At 43.1% G+C, this 22,140-nt stretch overlaps 1 protein-coding gene across 1 annotated transcript in view; it reads right to left on the bottom strand.

Annotated features, from left to right (window-relative positions):
* LOC139750623 (dynein axonemal heavy chain 7-like) overlaps positions 1 to 22,140 on the bottom strand; it is a 298,921-nt gene that overhangs the window by 10,170 nt on the left and 266,611 nt on the right. Inside the window, 7 exon segments of the mRNA XM_071665298.1 lie at positions 5,609 to 5,846; positions 10,684 to 10,850; positions 11,425 to 11,581; positions 13,569 to 13,788; positions 14,933 to 15,084; positions 15,332 to 15,484; positions 17,670 to 17,815. Of these exon segments, the coding sequence (XP_071521399.1) occupies positions 5,609 to 5,846; positions 10,684 to 10,850; positions 11,425 to 11,581; positions 13,569 to 13,788; positions 14,933 to 15,084; positions 15,332 to 15,484; positions 17,670 to 17,815 (1,233 nt within the window).

Raw genomic sequence — 22,140 nt, 5'->3', positions numbered from 1 at the left:
TACTGTACCTAATAACCTTGCTCTTATTCACATTTACTCTTAACTTTCTTCTTTCACACACTTTACCAAACTCAGCCACCATCTTCTGCAGTTTCTCACACGAATCAGCCACCAGCGCTGTATCATCAGCGAACAACAACTGACTCACTTCCCAAGCTCTCTCATCCACAACAGACTGCATACTAGCCCCTCTCTCCAAAACTCTTGCCTTCACTTCCCTAACAACCCCATCCATAAACAGATTAAATAACCATGGAGACATCACATACCCCTGCCGCAAACCTATATTCACTGAGAACCAATCACTTTCCTCTCTTCCAACACGCACACGTGCCTTACATCCTCGATAAAAACTTTTCACTGCTTCTAACAACTTGCCTCCCAAACCATATATTCTTAATACTTTCCACAGAGCATCTCCCTCAACTCTATCATATGCCTTCTCTAGATCCATAAATGCAACATACAAATCCATTTGCTTTTCTAAGTATATCTCACATACATTCTTCAAAGCAAACACCCGATCCACACATCCTCTACCACTTCTGAAACCACACTGCTCTTCCCCAATCTGATGGTCTGTACATGCCTTCACCCTCTCAATCAATACCCTCCCATATGATTTCCCAGGAATACTCAACAAATTTATACCTCTGTAATTTGAGCATTCACTCTTATCCCCTTTGCCTTTGTACAATGGCACTATGCAAGCATTCCGCCAATCCTCAGGTACCTCACCATGAGTCATACATACATTAAATAACCTTACCAACCAGTCAACAATACAGTCACCCACTTTTTTAATAGATTCTACTGCAATATCATCCAAACCCGCTGACTTGCCGGCTTTCATCTTTCGCAAAGCTTTTACTACCTCTTCTCTGTTTACCAAATCATTTTCCCTAACCCTCTCACTTTGCACACAACCTCGACCAAAACACCCTATATCTGCCACTCTATCATCAAACACATTCAACAAACCTTCAAAATACTCACTTTCTCTCCCTCTCACATCACCACTACTTGTTATCACTTCCCCATTAGCCCACTTCACTGAAGTTCCCGTTTGTTCCCTTGTCTTACGCACTTTATTCACCTCCTTCGAAAACATCTTTTTATTCCCCCTAAAATTTAATGATACTCTCTCACCCCAACTCTCATTAGCCCTCTTTTTCACCTCTTGCACCTTTCTCTTGACCTCCTGCCTCTTTCTTTTATACATCTCCCACTCATTTGCATTATTTATCTGCAAAAATCGTCCAAATGCCTCTCTCTTCTCTTTCACTAATAATCTTACTTCTTCATCCCACCACTCAATACCCTTTCTAATCTGCCCACCTCCCACGCTTCTCATGCCACAAGCATCTTTTGCGCAAGCCATCACTGCTTCCCTAAATACATCCCATTCCTCCTCCACTCCCCTTACGTCCTTAGTTCTCACCTTTTTCCATTCTGTACTCAGTCTCTCCTGGTATTTCCTCACCAAGTCTCCTTCCCAAGCTCACTTACTCTCACCACTCTTTTCACCCTAACATTCTCTCTTCTTTCCTGAAAACCTAATGATCAGACATCCCTCCAGTTGCACCTCTCAGTGCATTAATATCCAAAAGTCTCTCTTTCGCGCGCCTATCAATTAACACGTAATCCAATAACGCTCCCTGGCCATCTCTCCTACTTACATACGTATACTTATGTATATCTCTCTTTTTAAACGAGGTATTCCCAATCTCCAGTCCTTTTTCAGCATATAAATCTACAAGCTCTTCACCATTTTCATTTAGAACACTGAGCACCCCATGTACACCAATTATTGCCTCAACTGCCACATTAGTCACCTTTACATTCAAATCACCCATCTCTATAACCCGGTTTCGTGCATCAAAACTACTAACACTCACTCAGCTGCTCCCAAAACACTTGCCTCTCTTGATCTTTCTTCTCATGCCCAGGTGCATATGCACCAATAATCACCCCTCTCTCTCCATCAACTTTCAGTTTTACCCATATCAATCTAGAATTTACTTTCTTACACTCTATCACATACTCCCACCACTCCTGTTTCAGGTGTAGTGCTACTCCTTCCCTTGCTCTTTTCCTCTCACTAACCCCTGACTTTACTCTCAAGACATTCCCAAACCACTCTTTCCCTTTACCCTTGAGCTTCGTTTCACTCAGAGCCAAAACATCCAGGTTCCTTTCCTCAAACATACTACCTATCTCTCCTTTTTTCTCATCTTGATTACATCCACACACATTTAGACACCCCGATCTGAGCCTTCGAGGAGGATGAGCACTCCCCGCGTAACTCCTTCTGTTTTCCCTTTTAGAAAGTTAAAATACAAGGAGGGGAGGGTTTCCAGCCCCCTGCTCCCGTCCCCTTTAGTGGCCTTCTACGACACTTGAAGAATGCGTGGGAAGTATTCTTTCTCCCCTATCCCCAGGGATATATATATATATATATATATATATATATATATATATATATATATATATATATATATATATATATATATATACATATATATTGGAAAGAGGGGCAAGTATGAAGTCTGTTGGGAATGAGAGCTTGGGAAGTGAGTCAGTTGTTGTTCGCTGATGATACAGCGCTGGTGGCTGATTCATGTGAGAAACTGCAGAAGCTGGTGACTGAGTTTGGAAAAGTGTGTGGAAGAAGAAAGTTAAGAGTAAATGTGAATAAGAGCAAGGTTTTAAGTACAGTAGGGTTGAGGGTCAAGTCAATTGGGAGGTGAGTTTGAATGGAGAAAAACTGGAGGAAGTGAAGTGTTTTAGATATCTGGGAGTGGATCTGGCAGCGGATGGAACCATGGAAGCGGAAGTGGATCATAGGGTGGGGGAGGGGGCGAAAATCCTGGGGGCCTTGAAGAATGTGTGGAAGTCGAGAACATTATCTCGGAAAGCAAAAATGGGTATGTTTGAAGGAATAGTGGTTCCAACAATGTTGTATGGTTGCGAGGCGTGGGCTATGGATAGAGTTGTGCGCAGGAGGATGGATGTGCTGGAAATGAGATGTTTGAGGACAATGTGTGGTGTGAGGTGGTTTGATCGAGTGAGTAACGTAAGGGTAAGAGAGATGTGTGGAAATAAAAAGAGCGTGGTTGAGAGAGCAGAAGAGGGTGTTTTGAAGTGGTTTGGGCACATGGAGAGGATGAGTGAGGAAAGATTGACCAAGAGGATATATGTGTCGGAGGTGGAGGGAACAAGGAGAAGAGGGAGACCAAATTGGAGGTGGAAAGATGGAGTGAAAAAGATTTTGTGTGATCGGGGCCTGAACATGCAGGAGGGTGAAAGGAGGGCAAGGAATAGAGTGAATTGGAGCGATGTGGTATACCGGGGTTGACGTGCTGTCAGTGGATTGAAGCAAGGCATGTGAAGCGTCTGGGGTAAACCATGGAAAGCTGTGTAGGTATGTATATTTGCTTGTGTGGACGTATGTATATACATGTGTATGGGGGGGGGGTTGGGCCATTTCTTTCGTCTGTTTCCTTGCGCTACCTCGCAAACGCGGGAGACAGCGACAAAGTATAATAAAATAAAATAAATAAATGTATATATACATATATATATATATATATGTATATATATATATATATATATATATATATATATATATATATATATATATATTAAGGTCCATGTTTAAAATCTTGAACAATAAAACAACTAATTAAAGTAGCTAACTAAACACATACAAATATAAATATCATAAAGGATCAATACATACCCGTAAACCCACACATGTAACACCAGCAGTCAAGCTCTCAGTCCCTGCAAGTCACACATAAGTAACACCAGTAGTTACCTATTTGTACTGTATAAGGAGGGAGGGAGTCAAACTCTCGTGGGTACCCCGGCTCTTCAACATTTTCTATCATCATACATCCAAGTGAAATCATGTGTGCTGCCTGCATTAACCATGTTCTCAGTCAATGTGTTCTAGTCATCTACCACACTTTTACTATTAAAGAATTTCCTTATATCCTTATCTATAAGTTCTTACTTAATTCCTCTGGTTGTTTTATCCTTGCATCACGCCAAGAACTGTCCATTGTTTACAAAGTTGACCTCTTTTCAAAAGTTAACAGACGTGATCATGTCACCCCTCATTCTTCTCTCGTTTTTCAAAGTCGGTAAATCTAAAGCCCCCAGCCTTTCCTTGTAGATTAGCTCTCTTAATTATGGACCTTCTCTTTGAGCTCTGTGGCTCTACAGATGCCATGACCAAGTCCAAGACGCATATTCTAGTTTTGATCTTATGTAGGAGAGGAATACCTGGCTGAATATTTCCTTATTCATACACTTGAAAGCTATTGTGATATTTGGAAGACGACAGTTTGTCTCCTTAACTGTTCTAGAAGGGAATCTAGCGACAGGTCAGGGACGAAGTTGACTCTCAAGTCCTTTTCACACACATAATCCTGCAGCTTACTTCCTGCTAGATAATAATAGCGCTGAAGCAATCTTTCACTTTGACCCATCCCCATTACTTCATATTTGGTCGGGTTGAATTTCATCAACCTTGTTCCAGACCAAATTTGGAGTCTGTTTGGGTCCCCTTCTAACCTGATGCAATCCTCATTATTTTTCACTTCCCTCACGACCTCATCATCATCTGTAAACATATTCAGGTAGGATTCCAAGATGCTAATATAAATCAAGAAGAGTAATGGTCTCAGAACTAAACCGAGTGGCATTCCGCTGGTTACCTCATCCCATTTGGAAAAGGTTCCTCTAACAGGCAACCTTTCTTCCATGGTAGGAGTTTCCTCTTCATTCCCGCTTGCTGATCCAGTTTCTTAATTAGCTATCCATGCAGTACATTGTCAAATGCTTTCTGGCAGTTCAAAAGCAGACAGTCCATTTTTGTCCAGGAGTGAGCTCACTCTACCGTAGAACTCTAAGAGGTTAGTTACACATGATCTCCGTTCCCTAAAACCCTTGCTACTCTCACTTAGGATTTTTTTTCTCTCAGCAGTAAATCATCCAGTTGCTTCCTAACAATCTTCTCCAGAACCTTACAGACCACACTCATCCTTTCTCATATACAGTGGACAAGCTCTCAGTGCCTGCAACACACATAAAAGGCACACCAGCAGCCAAGCTCTCAATACCTGCAACATACACAAATGGAACACCAGAAGTCAAGCTGTCCATACTAACAACACACACAAAAGTAACACCAGCAGTCACGCCCTCAACACTTGCAGCACACACAAGTAACACCAACAATACAGACATGTGCACAAACTTTATTACAGAAACTGTTGAAATATGTGCAAGAGAAAGTTTGGGTTCCCAAGTCTCAATGGTGAAAGAGGACAATGTGTCATTGTCTTATTCAGTGTCTCCAATCAGCTCAAAGTCCTTGAGTATGTTAGGCGTCTAATTCCAGTTTACACAGTCATTTGTCTTATACTGAGCATGGAACGATGATCTTCAGGTTAACAATCCTACATCAACTTGACTCAGTCCCACCCTAACTCAAGTTACATTACATCAAACGTAAGAACAATATTGTGGTAAGACTAAAAACTTCGTCTAAGTCAACACGAGCATCAGTCAGTCTGACCCCACTGGTGTGGTATCTAACCTTGAATAGCCCTGAGGACGGCGGTGAGAGTGGTGGTGATGGTGGAGATGAGGGTGTTGTAGCGACTCATCTCCTGCACCAGGACGGTGTTGAGGCTCTGCTCGCGCGTCGTCGGGTATTTGGTGAGGGCGGCGTCCACGTGGAAGGGCGGAGGGAGGCGGCCCAGGATCTCCTCACACGTCCTGCCCACAGCTTCCCCCTCGCCTCCCCCTCCCTCACCAGACGACAGGGATGTTGCCTGCATGGAGAACAGAGACGGGTTCTCTCTCACACTGATCATGTCTTACACTGGTCATCTCTCACACTGATCATGTCCTACACTGTTCATCTCTCACAGTGATCATGTCTTACACTGGTCATCTCTCACACTGATCATGTCCTACACTGGTCATCTCTCACACTGATCATGTCCTACACTGGTCATCTCTCACACTGATCACGTCCTACACTGGTCATCTCTCACACTGATCATATCCTACACTGTTCATCTCTCACACTGAGCATTTATTACACTGGTCATCTCTCACACTGATCATTTATTACACTGGTCATCTCTCACACTGAGCATTTATTACACTGGTCATCTCTCACACTGATCAAGTTGTACATTGGTCATTTCTCACACTGATCATTCATTACATTGGTCATCTCTCACACTGATTGAGTCCTATACTGGTCAACTCTCGCACTGGTCGTCTTACATTGGTCATCTCTCACGCTAATCGCAAAGCTTCGTTACTTCTTTAAAATTTATCAGAGATAGAAAATGACTTGGATGTCCTGGTGCACTGACGAATGAACCAGAACAAGTTCAGCATTTCTAGAAAACCTACAAATGTCTGCTCATATGAACAGTTACTGAGCTCACTTTGACAGAGTAATATAATTCATGGTCACCTCAATGTTGCTTCGTGCATACACCAAAGTGCAGTCCAGAATTTCGTAAGTGTAAAATCAGCAAAATCTATGACAGTGCACTGTCCTTATCCTTAAAGTACCTCAAGATCAACACGAACAAATCTCTCGATAATGCTAGAAAGATATTTTTCAATTCAAGAGTCAAAGAACCTTAAAGCACTAAAAGCTTAACACAACCATACACAAACTTCCTAAGACATCCCAACTACTTAAGGAATTTAATATCAGTATGACTTTAAGAACAGCAATACAGAGAAGCTTGGTCATAAAAAACTTACCTGAAAATGAAATGGTTGTGTTTACCAAATCCCATGCAAGAATTGCAACAAAGTTTATTCGGGTCAAAGTGGAAAAGAACTGAACTAGAGAATAAAGTTGCATTAGTATAGTGTTCGTGTTGGGTAAGAATCCAGTTCTCTATACCAGCATATGCGAGACTTCAGCCACCCTACTGACTGGAACAACACTCAGAAAGTTGTATCATGTCATCTAGTCTTACACAGAAATATCATAGAATTTTGCGTTATCAAATCCAGCTTTCACAACAATCTAAACATCAGTCTAGTATGTACGAATTAGATCCTTTCAAAATCAAAAGCATTGTCAACACGTACAGCCTCCCAAAAAAGTATCGGCCCCCAGGCCTGAAGTTTGTAATGATTTACAACAGGTCGACCGAGACTAAAAAACTTGACTTGGCAGCGAAGTTAAGTTTTACTCTCGGTCGACCAGTCGTAGATTATTCGAAACTTGAGGCCCGGGGGACGACACTTTTTTTTGGGAGGCTGTAGAAGTTCATGAGCTAAATCATGAACTGATCCTTGCCTTAAGTGGTCAGTTTTCTTGCTTGACCTTCACCTGATGAGCCCATGAGCCTTTCGTCATGTGTGTCTGTAAAGCCGTCCTATGTTCATCATTTCGGTTCAAAGGTGGTGTTTGAGCTCATTCCAACATCAACACATCTGCTGCCTTAAAGACCTGAGTCCCCAAACTTTGACGTTATGTGGCTCGAGGTCTGTGACACTACTACCACACTTCCTCTGTATCGCATAGTGCTCTCATATTTTACACATTCAGTATCTTTCTTCGACTATCTAAACTCCTGCTATGAGAACGTGACATCCTCTCACCCGCAAGCCGTGATCCTCTACCTCGGGGATTTCAACGTTCACCATAGGGAATGGTTGAATTCCTCCCATACGGATGGTGGAGGGATTGAAGCCCTCACGTTCTCCAATCCCAATGATTTAGAGCAAATCATCTTCCACCCAACCCACATTCCTGACCACAATGACTAATCTCCTAACATTCTGGATTTGTTTATAATCTCAAGTCAACCTGCTATAAATACACAATCCTGCCCCTAACTGCTTCTTCTGATCACACTCTCATACATGTATCTACTCTTACGGTACCTCTCCCTCCAGCAGCCCACTTTAAGCGTAAATACTGGCACCTCAACAAAGCTGACTGGAGTAACTTACGTAACTTCTTGTCTGTCTTTCCTTGGGTAAATTATTATCTCACATGTGATGATGCTTCAGTCTCCGCCAAACGCATAGCAGAGGTTATTCTTGTGGGAATGGAAGCATTTATCCACTCTTCCTCCACGACGACTTCTTCATCTAATCCATGGTTCAACCGTTCTTGTTCTGAGGCCATTCAGGCAAGGGATCGGGAATAATAAGGCTTGGAAAGACTCTCCTCTGACTTTCAATCAGCTTTTATTATTGCCCGTGATCACTGCAAGCACGTTATCCGTGAGGCAAAGTGTTCCTTTAATCAAAGGAAGTGTGATAACCTCTCCTAGTCATCCACTGATAGGTCTTTAGCTAAGGCCATCCTTTCACTTTTCCGTTCTAGTGATACCATAGCTGTCTGCTGTAGACAAAGCAACTTTCTTTAATTCCCTTTTCTCTTCTAACTCACCGCGGATGACTAACATTCCTTAACGCCCTGATGATCCTCTTACTAATCCTATGCCTCCTCCCATAATCTCTTTTCAGACTGTCCGAAAAGCGCTTCTGTCTCTGGACACAAGCAAGGCTTATGGTCCTGATGACGTCCATCCCCGTGTACTCAAAAAGTATGTATCTGAACTTGCACCTGTGCTTGCTCGTCCATTCCATTTCTGTTTGATAACCAAATCTTTTCCTTCTCCTTGGAAGCATGCATTGATACATCCCATCCCGAAGAAGGGTAACCGTTCTGAACCTTCTAACTATCGTCCTATGCTTTGACATCTACCATTTCGTCTTTGAATCCCTCCACCTCCCATATCCATAAACACCTCGTAAGTCACAGTCTTCTCTCTGATAGGTCCAGTATGGCTTCCGTAAGGACAGATCCACTGGTGACATTCTTCCTTATCTTGCTAATGTTAGGTCATCATCCCTGAAAGATTTGGGGAATCATGTGAAGTTGCCCATCTAAGGCTTTTGACAGGGTGTGGCATCAGGGTCTCATCTCTAAGCTCCCCTCCCTTAATCAGCTCCTTCATATCTAGCTTCTTCTCCGGCCAATCTATCTCTGTGGATGCTGATGGATTGGCCTTTCCCCTATTCTCCATCAACAGCGGTGTCCCTCAAGGATCTATTCTGTCCCCCTACACTTTTTCTCTTTTTTTTCAACGATTTTCTCTCCTCCACAAATGATCCACATCCTTCATTTCTTCTCCCTCTTCTCTCACTCGATCTGCATCTCGTCCTGACACAGCTTCCTCAATAAACTCAGACTTGGATAGGATATCTCAGTGGGTTAGACAAAATCTTGTAAGTTTAATGCCTCCAAGACCCAGCTTCTACCATCCCTCTATCGAAAACTCCTCAACTCTCGTGTCTCCTTTGACGGTTCTGTAATTCCCTCTTTACTCAATGAACATACTTGGCATTACTTTAACATTCACTCTTTCTTGGAAACCCCACATTACAGGAATAGCTGTCTGCCCCTGAGAAACTGGGTGCCCTGTTTAGATGTCGAAACTTCTTTTCTTTTGAACAGTTGCTCCGTTTATACAAAGGATTGATTCGTCTTGGTATGGCGTACTATTCCCACATCTGGGGTCTGGTTCCAAGTCTGCATCCTTACTTGACACAGTCGAGTCGAAAGCGGTCCGACTTATAACCTGTCCCAGGCTAACTTTCAAACTTGACCCCCTTGCCCTACGCCGCAATGTTGGTTCACTTTCTCGCTTCTATAAGGATTACTTTGATTTTTGCTCCCGACAGCTGGCTGCTTGTGTGCCCACACCACTAGCTAACACCACGCAATACTCGGCAAGTTGCTGCGTCACAAGATTACTGTGTAGTCATCAGCAACTCAGGGGTGGGCCGTTCTGATATCTGCTTCTTTCCCTACATGTCGAAGCTTTGGAACTCTCTACCTTCTCATATCTTTCCCAATAACTATGACCTGGAACATTTCAAAAGACAGTTTCTTTTTTTTTCAGTTTCATAATTCTCTCTATCTTAATTAACGCCCGGATTTGGTCTGGGATTTTGTCCGTGCCTTCTACATAAAAGAAAAAAAAAAATCCTTGAAGTGAATAACCATTAAAACGCTTAGATCTTCATGTTTCATTCTCCATGTGGCTACCTGTATTTTCCTGAATCATATATTCTTTTGCGATTTATCTGCATGATGATATATGTGTGGCTCTGTGTGTGTGTGTGTGTGTGTGTGTGTGTGTGTGTGTGTGTTAGGAGAGAAAGAAATATATATACGCTTTGCTCTTACACATTCTAAATACATACATATATCCATCTCGTATACTAATACACTTCTCTCATTCACTGCATCATTAGATATACTAATAATCTATAAATAATTCAAGGGTTTGATTAAATAACATACGAGACAAGACACCAATGATCTGTCGTATGAAACCTTTAGTGTACTCGCTCTGGACAGGTGACATGTGGTGTCACATAGCTTCTCCCGAGACAAACTGTTCATAAGATGCTGTGGTAACTCCACAATGGAAGATCTGACAGTAACATGATTCTCATCTTCACGGAAGACAACATTCACCTACTCCTAACAAACGAAGATGCACCAGTAACACCTGTAATCATCGTACTTAAGGGTCGTTTTCTGGAGCTCAAGGGTCGTATCATCGAAGGTCGTGATCACACGAGTTAAGAGAGTGCTGGACTTGCCTGGGTGAGGAGGACGGCAGCGAAGAGCTTGTTGGTCTCCGCCTGGTCCTTGTTGATGCTGGCGTTGCTGTTCATGCCGAAGACGTGGGGTGGGGCGTCGCGCGGCAGCTCCGAGATGTGCGTCAGGAAGTGGCCGTGGTCCCCGTCCTCTGGCGCCGTGTACACTCCTGCCAACAAGCGGCTTCGTTAGTACTAATGTACACTCCTGCCAACAAGCGGCTTCGTTAGTACTAATGTACACTCCTGCCAACAAGCGGCTCTGCACTAATGTACACTCCTGCCAACAAGTGGATCTATTAGTAGTAATGTACACTCCTGCCAACAAGTGGCTCCGTTAACACCCCTGCCAACATGGGCTGTGTTAGGAATAATGAACAACAGTCAGCTGGGGGATGTATGACAGTAATATATATGATGTATGTATTAGGATGTTACCGGGCTCTGCCTGCTTAAGGTTACACCGCGAGTGAAAGGTCACCTTTGGTGACGCTGTATCACTGGCAGTACAGTCGCGTCAAAGTACTACTCACTCCAAAGGAGTGCACATTTCCCTGCTAATGGAAGTAGCTCATCTTCGGACAGCAGGAACATTGGGAAAGGTTCTGGGTAATTCCAGGACTCTGTCATAAAAATTAATCCCAGGAAGATTGTGAAGAAATACATTAGTAAACACAGTTCAACTTGGAGGTGTGTGTGTCACATACTGGCCCAGACTAGGCGGGTGGAGGGCTTGGTAGTTACCCAGGTGGTCGAAGGAGTGGCGGTCGTCCTGGACCACCTCGGGGCTGTAGAACCGGCGCAGGATGGTGCTCAGTGTACGACGGTCCCGCTCGTCCGTCACCTTCCCGCCGTAGTTGCATTCCGCCGTCAGGTAGTGGAGCGCCTCCCAGGGGATCTCCTGCAGGATGGCAGCATCTCCAGTGAGCTCTCCACAATGGCGTGAGGTGTCTGCCCTTCACCCACCCTTTGTGTATCATCACAAGCTTGTATAAACTTCGTTCCACAGACAGTAAATATGGAAGGAATGGTGAACAGTGTCAAATCATTACTCTCAACAAGAATCTACCATTATACACAACATTCAATGTGACTTACTCACCTGTAATTATAAGATCAAACTAATTACATGTTAAGATTCATCAGTACTGTATAGGAGTACCATCATCCGCATAAATGGCCTGGAAACGAGTATATGCAGCACTCAGTGAATACCTGATCAGGCGGTCTGTGTGTGACCAGACGCGACGGTAACAGTTGAATTCCATACGTAAAGTTGGTTGTAGGTTAACATGTTCATCCCTTAAGTCGAGATACTTCAATACGTGGAGTTCATTTATACTCTGTTAACACTTTCTAACAACCGTAAAGTAAGCTGACTTAACTCTAATAATATTTCAAGCAAATCATAACAAAGAAATATAACAAACAATCGTCAGACTCTAATGTGAGCAGAAACAAAATTGTTAACTACTTTAAAATGTTAAGTTGAGAGTTGTGTCGTCCAGAGCTCTGGCTGGGGGAGGCATACCTGTCCAGGTGGGTCCTCCAGTGGTCGGGTCACTTGTAGTGACGACCAGGTGGAATCCAAGTTTTTGTTTAAGTTTCTTGTTATGATTCGGACAGCTAGAGATTTTGTTCTCAAGGATCGGGGGGAAAACGGAGCTAAATAAAAGACAAATGGAAAACTACAGCATTTCCTTTAGCACATGAGATGCAGTATGAAAACCTCAACGACATCCATGGTTGCCAAGTAAAAAACCTTCTGTCATGATTCAAGGCATAACTGCTGTTTGAACAGTCTCCCTAGCTCGCTGGGAGAACATCCTCGTTATGAAAGCCGAACTACAGTAAACACAGTCAGGTCCTGCAACTCCTTGTCCTCCAGAAGATGAGGAAGAGAGAGAGACTGGGTGCCTCAGGAGGGTGACCATCAGTGTGTGGCTGCCTTCTCAACAGTCAGTCACTTGGTTAACAAGACAAAGACATGGTCTGCGCATGCATACTGGCTCACACCAGGCTAAAGCTTATGTATCTGCAATAACAATAAAAGCAAAATGCAAGCAGAGGGTAGACTCGTGGCTATTCAAGCATCATGAAAAAGTTATATATTTAAGAAAAAAGAAATGTCTGTGCCTTCCAGGAATGTGTGCTCACCGTTATGGAAGGATCCTGGCAGAGAGAGAGAGAGAATGGGGATAAAAATATGTATTATGTGCACACGTATTGTATACCACACACAGACGAGCTATGTACCAGTCCTGCATCATTATGATGTAACACTGGTTTCAAACACTGGAAATTTTGCCTTCGCTTACGTTTACAACTTTTAGCGATTACCTGACAATGTCAGGTAATTGGAATGGGAAGAAGGTTGGTGCAGGTTTGTGTTTCTATACAGATAATGAGAGGCATTTGTTTAAGTGTGCTGATATATAACTTACATGCTTTAAAATTACAGCCGGTAATCTATATTTTTCCTTATTAAGGCAATGATGATTATTTAATTATCATGAAGTTTATTGTATTCATTACTGCAGTCATGCATCACACATAAGTTATGAGGTATGTCAACAGGAATAGTAATGCATGGGTTAGCTTTCATGTTGATAATTATCAAGGAACGTATATTTATTGTACTGGTCTCATGCAATCATTTAAATAGTATATGCATTGTGCTTTATAGCTGTCACATCTAGAAAGTATATATATATATATATATATATATATATATATATATATATATATATATATATATATATATATATATATATATATATATATATAACGTGATTATAATGTTCAGTAAAATATGTACCACAAAATATATACAAGTAAAGCTTCGACAGATTGTGGTACAGTCCTCACCCACATGTAGCTCAGCTTACCACATAAGATCCCAGCAGGTTCCTCAGCTGCTGCGCTGAGATCCTCAGGTCGGTATCAGAGAAGGAGTAAGGCACGTTCCATCCCAGTGGCCCGAACAGACGACGTTCCTGCACGACGGCGTGGAAGAAGCAGAGGGAGTACAACAGACGACGGAACCTCTCGGAGGAGCCGGGCCCCAGGAAGAAGTCCAGCTCCGACAGTGGGTCAGCCAAGTACAACCTGGGGAGGCCAACACAACTGACACTCATGATGGACGAACCTCCTGGGAAAACATCCACTCAGCCGGGTCACACACGCGAACGTGAGTGTCTCGGGGTGTGAAGGTGAGTGTCCCGGGATGTGAAGGTGAGTGTCCCGGGGTGTGGTGAGTGTCCCGGGATGTGAAGGTGAGTGTCCCGGGGTGTGAAGGTGAGTGTCCCGGGGTGTGAAGGTGAGTGTCCCGGGGTGTGAAGGTGAGTGTCCCGGGATGTGAACGTGAGTGTCCCGGGATGTGAAGGTGAGTGTCCCGCGATGTGAAGGTGAGTGTCCCGGGGTGTGAAGGTGAGTGTCCCGGGGTGTGGTGAGTGTCCCGGGGTGTGAAGGTGAGTGTCTCGGGGTGTGAAGGTGAGTGTCCCGGGATGTGAAGGTGAGTGTCCCGGGGTGTGAACATGAGTGTCCCGGGGTGTGAAGGTGAGTGTCCCGGGATGTGAAGGTGAGTGTCCCGGGGTGTGGTGAGTGTCCCGGGATGTGAAGGTGAGTGTCCCGGGGTGTGAAGGTGAGTGTCCCGGGATGTGAAGGTGAGTGTCCCGGGGTGTGAAGGTGAGTGTCCCGGGGTGTGAAGGTGAGTGTCCCGGGGTGTGAAGGTGAGTGTCCCGGGATGTGAACGTGAGTGTCCCGGGATGTGAAGGTGAGTGTCCCGCGATGTGAAGGTGAGTGTCCCGGGGTGTGAAGGTGAGTGTCCCGGGGTGTGGTGAGTGTCCCGGGGTGTGAAGGTGAGTGTCTCGGGGTGTGAAGGTGAGTGTCTCGGGGTGTGAGGGTGAGTGTCCCGGGATGTGAAGGTGAGTGTCCCGGGGTGTGAAGGTGAGTGTCCCGGGATGTGAAGGTGAGTGTCCCGGGGTGTGAAGGTGAGTGTCCCGGGATGTGAAGGTGAGTGTCCCGGGATGTGAAGGTGAGTGTCCCGGGGTGTGAAGGTGAGTGTCCCGGGGTGTGAAGGTGAGTGTCCCGGGGTGTGAACGTGCGACAAGACGAGGGAATGAATAAATAGAAGCACTGTGACACTAAGTAATTAAAGACAATAACTGTGATTACTGGATTATTAAAGAAAATTAGTGGAAATAATCCAACAGAGTAAACATGGACCCACAAGTAATGTTGGCCATCCTACCTCTTCAAGTTGGCTCGCAGTCCCTTAGGAGGCTCAGTGACCATCTTGATGCTGGACTGTAGGACAGACACGGGGAAGTGGGCCGACGGATAACTGGTCAACCACAGCCGGAAGTCTGAGTGCGTCGTCTCTGGGTTCAGGTCTTCACACAGCTGGAAGAACACCTTGATATTACTGTGGGCAGGAGCTTAACCTTCCTCAGGCCAGGGGCAGTATAACGCTATGCACCAAGGTACTGGTGGGAGGTAAGAGAGAACCACCGTTCACTGCAACTGTGTGAAGGAAGCCACACCATGACACATTAAGACACGGGTGTTCGGTGCATCACAGAACAATGGCTGATCAACATCAATTTGTCAAAAGAAAAATCAAGTAAAAAATATTTGTGTGTTTCCTGACCTTCTCGAGGTCCGGCATGAAGGACTTGGCCAGGTGACAGTTCTGGAGGAGGACCCACGTCCCTATACGCACACCTTCCTCGATGAGTTTCCTGGCCACTGGCCCCTGGCCCTGGCCCAGCGACACGCTCTGCATTCTGTCCCCTCCCATACCCTGGCCAGGAGGAGAAGCGTCTCGCACGTTAACACGCTCAAGTCTGGGTCATTATATTTCATGTGAACACTGCATACTGGGAGAGCAAGGTCTGCAGACCAGATGACACCACACATTCACATGATGTATCCAGTCCATAAACACACGCGAGCCTGCCTGGTACATCATACCACTAACATACAGAGTAATACACGAGGTATCATATGATCATCTTGATATAACACGGCCTTCATGACACCACCACAACACGGACCACCGGCCGCACTCGTCTGGGTTCAAATCTTGGGCGTGGCAGTCGGGCTACACCCACCCTAGGTGTTCATCCCTCCCACAGGGTTGGTCGATAAATGGATACACGGTTTAAGCTGGGGTTCGTGTGTTTACGTGCATACGTCCATAGGAGTAAAGACGATACATATATATACAAGGTGAAGAGACAGGGCAACATGAGTGTAAGACTCTCCCCCTAAACATGGTGATCACAAGAAGTCATTACATACACCACTCTGATACATACAAACTATCCCACTACACGTGCACACAACATACACGCCTAGAGAGCTTTCTCGAAATTGCTCAAGTCACCAGCGGGATGCCGCAGGGTTCGATCTTGGCACCGTTGTTCTTCATGATGTAGGTTTGTGGCTCACTAGAGGGACTGGACTCGCGCCTCATGTTTGCAGACGTGGTTAAGATCTTGGTTGAAGTAAAGAATAACGAGGACGGCATCAGCTTACACATGGACCTACAAATATTCCCAAACTTTTCAGGTGAATGGCTGGTGAAATACAACCTTAGGGACACAGGAAAAACTAGCCACCATAACAATATGATACTGGGAGAAGAAAGGTACGAGAATGTGCGAGAAGGACATGGGAATCAACAGTATACCAAACCTGATGCCAGAATATAACGTTAAGACAACTGTAAAGAAGACAGCCCGTCTACCAGTAGATATTACAACCGTACATCATTACATGGGTAAGGAAGTGTTCAGCAGGATATTCACAACGTATGGTTGACCCAAGCTGGATAATACTACTCAAGTCTGAGCTTTGTACTTAAACAAAGATCTTATAGAAAAGGTCCAAAGGAGAGCAACAAAGACGGTGACAAATGAGATAAGATGAGAGGATAAAGGCTATGAATCTGCCTTCAAATGTATGTGTGTGTGTGTGTGTGTGTGTGTGTGTGTGTGTATGTGTGTGTGTGTGTGTGTGTGTTGATCAGAACCTTCAAATTTCTAAATCAACCTAATAAAGGTCAACATTGAACATTTCTTTAACAGATGGAATCACAGAGCCATAAAGGCCATCAGAAACTTAGCAAGAGACGTGATCGAACAATGACACCAGGAGACATAAGGAGACACGAAGGAACGTGGAAGACGAGACGTAGAGAACAAGTTAACATCAGAGATGATAATATGAATGGAATAAGATAACTGATCAAAGTGTGAATAATGGAGGTACACTGAAGACAAAATATTCTTGATAGTGAAAGTTCATGAGACGACGCCCCATGAATGCAGAACTCCCTCCCCAGATTGTACTTAGAGCTAATTACACACACACACACACACACACACAATGCATCTAGCACACAGTGTACACAAAATCTTCAAGAAAGACACAACCAACCTAGCGGTACCCACAGACAACATGGCATCAGACAACCTAGCTGGTAACATACCTACCCGCCATGATCCGACCTACATAAGAACATAATACAATCGTAACAATACATGCAAACTGCCTGTCACTAGGCTCAGTAGTACCACACTCGTGACGCTTGTCATCACACAACGTACCTGGTCTTGTCATCACACAACGTACCTGGTCTTGTCATCACACAACCTACCTGGTCTTGTCATCACACAACCTACCTGGTCTTGTCATCACACAACGTACCTGGTCTTGTCATCACACAACGTACCTGGTCTTGTCATCACACAACCTACCTGGTCTTGCCATCACACAACCTACCTGGTCTTGTCATCACACAACCTACCTGGTCTTGCCATCACACATCGTACCTGGTCTTGTCATCACACAACCTACCTGGTCTTGCCATCACACATCGTACCTGGTCTTGTCATCACACAACCTACCTGGTCTTGTCATCACACAACCTACCTGGTCTTGCCATCACACAACCTACCTGGTCTTGTCATCACACAACCTACCTGGTCTTCAGCAAACTTCAAGAGCAGGTTGGTCGGGTCGGCCCCTGGAGTGAGGAGGAAGATAAGAGGGAGGCAGCAGTTGGAGTCGGTGAAGGTCCGCGCCAGGTCAAAAGGTGGCGCCTCGATGTACGCCTTCCCCAGCAGGTCTGTCCGCAGGTCAAAGGGTCAGTGGCGTAGGTATTGCCACTGTACAGCTAAAGGTAGGTTTACACTTACGCACTTTTGTGTTACGGCCTGGTACGGCGTGGGCCGCACCAATGTCGCCCTAAAGTCGCAGCAAAGCGTGCCCATGACACTGGCGGCATCTGTTGCGGCGCGCCAAATCCGTACGGCGCCGCTCAGATTTTAAAACATTTCAAATTTTCGAGCGGTACCGTGCGGCTTGATGACGCCGCACGAAACCGTAAGCGGCGTGGCGCGGCGCCTAAACAAACCCCGCAAGAAACCGCACGGGTCCGCACGGTTCCGCGCCACACCGTGCCACGTACGGCCTTGAGCGGCTTCATGCTATCCGTACGGGAGTGTTACGGCGTGCTGGCACGGCGTCTTGCGGCGCCCGTGCGAGAGTGTTACAACGTCTTCATACATGATTCATACATCTTGCGGGGCATGCGGCGTGCGTGCGGGGTCCGTGCGGGGTCCGTGCGGCGCCTTCCTAGGGGATTGTAGGGAAAGTTGCCGCGTGCCGCCTGGGGAGGTGTACAAGGACAGAAACGGGGCATCATTCGCGCTCTGACAGCCAAACGACACACTTTACCAGCCACTCTCGCTCCACTTTACCACCCAGATGCCTCGTAGGAAGACCACCCCTATGCCTACCCAGGGGTCCCAGGCAAGCCAGGACACCCAGCCTGCAGAACCGGAGGAGAGGTCTGAACCCGTGGAAGAGCTGCCCCCTAAGGTCAGCCTATCCAACATCGAGTACCAGGACATCGCAGGCCTGAGTGGTATCGTGCAGCCCAAGAAACGATACCGCCCCAGCAAAAAGGAAACTTCAGACTACAAGTTCACACAAGAGCAGAGGGAGCAGAGCGCCGAATTCAAGGAGCACCCTACTTTATACGACAAGCGGGACAAGCAATGGTCGAATCCAAGGGCGAAGGAGGAACTATGGAGGGAACTGGCACGGGAATTCGAAAATTGCACCTTCCAGCAAGTACGCAAGTATTTCGAGGCACGGCGAACCGATTTCGGAAAAATAGAGAAGAAGGAGAACAAGAGCGGGGCGGCAGCACGACAACGGACAACACGGGAGGATGAAGTTATGTCAATGTGGGGATTCCTGGGTGGTCACATCACCCACGAACCGACAATACCAAGCGAGCGGTTCTCACCTGCACCTGACGTCGCCACACCAACAATGGAAATAGGCGGAGGAGAATCATCCAGTGGTGACATGTCGGGCCTCTCTGTAACTTCGATTCAGCGGAGGAAGCGGCTGCTGAAGCAGAGGAGGACCGAGAGAGGGGAGTGACGTGTTGGCACACCTGATTCGGCTGAAGAAGCAGTCCACTCACAACTCAGCAGAATTATGGATCGAATGAACCAACTGATACCTGAAGGGCAAAGCAAGAAATAGCGTACCATCAACGTCTTCGTCCAATACATCAGAGAACACCTCGAGTTCGTGCCAGAAGAATACCAGCAGCCCTTCTTCAACACAGTCATCACTACGACTCACAAATTGGCGGGCCCCAAAGAAGAAAATGCCACGGAGAAAGCAGCTTTGGCTCGGGGGATGCCCATAAACTTGCCGCAAAATCAAACACCCAAAGGGACGCAGACGGAACCAGTGGCTTTAGCTCCCCAACCGATTCCTACACCATCACAACACCATATATGAAATCCACGTAAACTCCCTAATCTCTCGATAGTTGGTTCACTGTAGCCGAGGTGTCCTGTGTGTAGTCACATCTCACAATGTCAGCTCGACCTGTTTGAGACCTGTGTGGTGTTCAGCCGCTAATCTCTCTATTGTTGGTTCACTGGAGCCGCGGTGTCCTGTGTGTAGTCACATCTCAGCATGTCGGCTTGACCTGTTTGTGACTACGTACCTGTGTGGTTCATCTCCTACTCCAACCGAGTAGGTACAACTCATTTACAGGTCCACTGATTTTATCTCCTCCCTATATGCAAATATATTATGTTAGACAATAGTACTTTAAAATCCTAGACATTGTACCACTGAACTATATTAAGTATATGCATTCACGCACCAACCATCTTCCCAATATGCTTTTCATGTACTTTAATTATTTAAAACTTTTATATGTTCTTCCCAATATGCTTTTCATGTACTTTAATTATTTAAAACTTTTATATGTTCTTCCCAATATGCTTTTCATGTACTTTATTTATTTAAAACTTTTATATGTTCTTCCCAATATGCTTTTCATGTACTTTAATTATTTAAAACTTTTATATGTTCTTCCCAATATGCTTTTCATGTACTTTAATTATTTAAAACTTTTATATGTTCTTCCCAATATGCTTTTCATGTACTTTAATTATTTAAAACTTTTATATGTTCTTCCCAATATGCTTTTCATGTACTTTAATTATTTAAAACTTTTATATGTTCTTCCCAATATGCTTTTCATGTACTTTAATTATTTAAAACTTTTATATGTTCTTCCCAATATGCTTTTCATGTACTTTAATTATTTAAAACTTTTATATGTTCTTCCCAATATGCTTTTCATGTACTTTAATTATTTAAAACTTTTATATGTTCTTCCCAATATGCTTTTCATGTACTTTAATTATTTAAAACTTTTATATGTTCTTCCCAATATGCTTTTCATGTACTTTAATTATTTAAAACTTTTATATGTTCTTCCCAATATGCTTTTCATGTACTTTAATTATTTAAAACTTTTATATGTTCTTCCCAATATGCTTTTCATGTACTTTAATTATTTAAAACTTTTATATGTTCTTCCCAATATGCTTTTCATGTACTTTAATTATTTAAAACTTTTATATGTTCTTCCCAATATGCTTTTCATGTACTTTAATTATTTAAAACTTTTATATGTTCTTCCCAATATGCTTTTCATGTACTTTAATTATTTAAAACTTTTATATGTTCTTCCCAATATGCTTTTCATGTACTTTAATTATTTAAAACTTTTATATGTTCTTCCCAATATGCTTTTCATGTACTTTAATTATTTAAAACTTTTATATGTTCTTCCCAATATGCTTTTCATGTACTTTAATTATTTAAAACTTTTATATGTTCTTCCCAATATGCTTTTCATGTACTTTAATTATTTAAAACTTTTATATGTTCTTCCCAATATGCTTTTCATGTACTTTAATTATTTAAAACTTTTATATGTTCTTCCCAATATGCTTTTCATGTACTTTAATTATTTAAAACTTTTATATGTTCTTCCCAATATGCTTTTCATGTACTTTAATTATTTAAAACTTTTATATGTTCTTCCCAATATGCTTTTCATGTACTTTAATTATTTAAAACTTTTATATGTTCTTCCCAATATGCTTTTCATGTACTTTAATTATTTAAAACTTTTATATGTTCTTCCCAATATGCTTTTCATGTACTTTAATTATTTAAAACTTTTATATGTTCTTCCCAATATGCTTTTCATGTACTTTAATTATTTAAAACTTTTATATGTTCTTCCCAATATGCTTTTCATGTACTTTAATTATTTAAAACTTTTATATGTTCTTCCAATATGCTTTTCATGTACTTTAATTATTTAAAACTTTTATATGTTCTTCCCAATATGCTTTTCATGTACTTTAATTATTTAAAACTTTTATATGTTCTTCCCAATATGCTTTTCATGTACTTTAATTATTTAAAACTTTTATATGTTCTTCCCAATATGCTTTTCATGTACTTTAATTATTAAAACTTTTATATGTTCTTCCCAATATGCTTTTCATGTACTTTAATTATTTAAAACTTTTATATGTTCTTCCCAATATGCTTTTCATGTACTTTAATTATTTAAAACTTTTATATGTTCTTCCCAATATGCTTTTCATGTACTTTAATTATTTAAAACTTTTATATGTTCTTCCCAATATGCTTTTCATGTACTTTAATTATTTAAAACTTTTATATGTTCTTCCCAATATGCTTTTCATGTACTTTAATTATTTAAAACTTTTATATGTTCTTCCCAATATGCTTTTCATGTACTTTAATTATTTAAAACTTTTATATGTTCTTCCCAATATGCTTTTCATGTACTTTAATTATTTAAAACTTTTATATGTTCTTCCCAATATGCTTTTCATGTACTTTAATTATTTAAAACTTTTATATGTTCTTCCCAATATGCTTTTCATGTACTTTAATTATTTAAAACTTTTATATGTTCTTCCCAATATGCTTTTCATGTACTTTAATTATTTAAAACTTTTATATGTTCTTCCCAATATGCTTTTCATGTACTTTAATTATTTAAAACTTTTATATGTTCTTCCC

The sequence above is a fragment of the Panulirus ornatus genome, chromosome 10 (assembly GCF_036320965.1).
Source record: "Panulirus ornatus isolate Po-2019 chromosome 10, ASM3632096v1, whole genome shotgun sequence".
Classification (NCBI taxonomy): Eukaryota; Metazoa; Arthropoda; class Malacostraca; order Decapoda; family Palinuridae; genus Panulirus; species Panulirus ornatus.
Note: the sequence above shows the minus strand (reverse complement) of the source record. Positions and strands in the feature narration are given on the sequence as shown.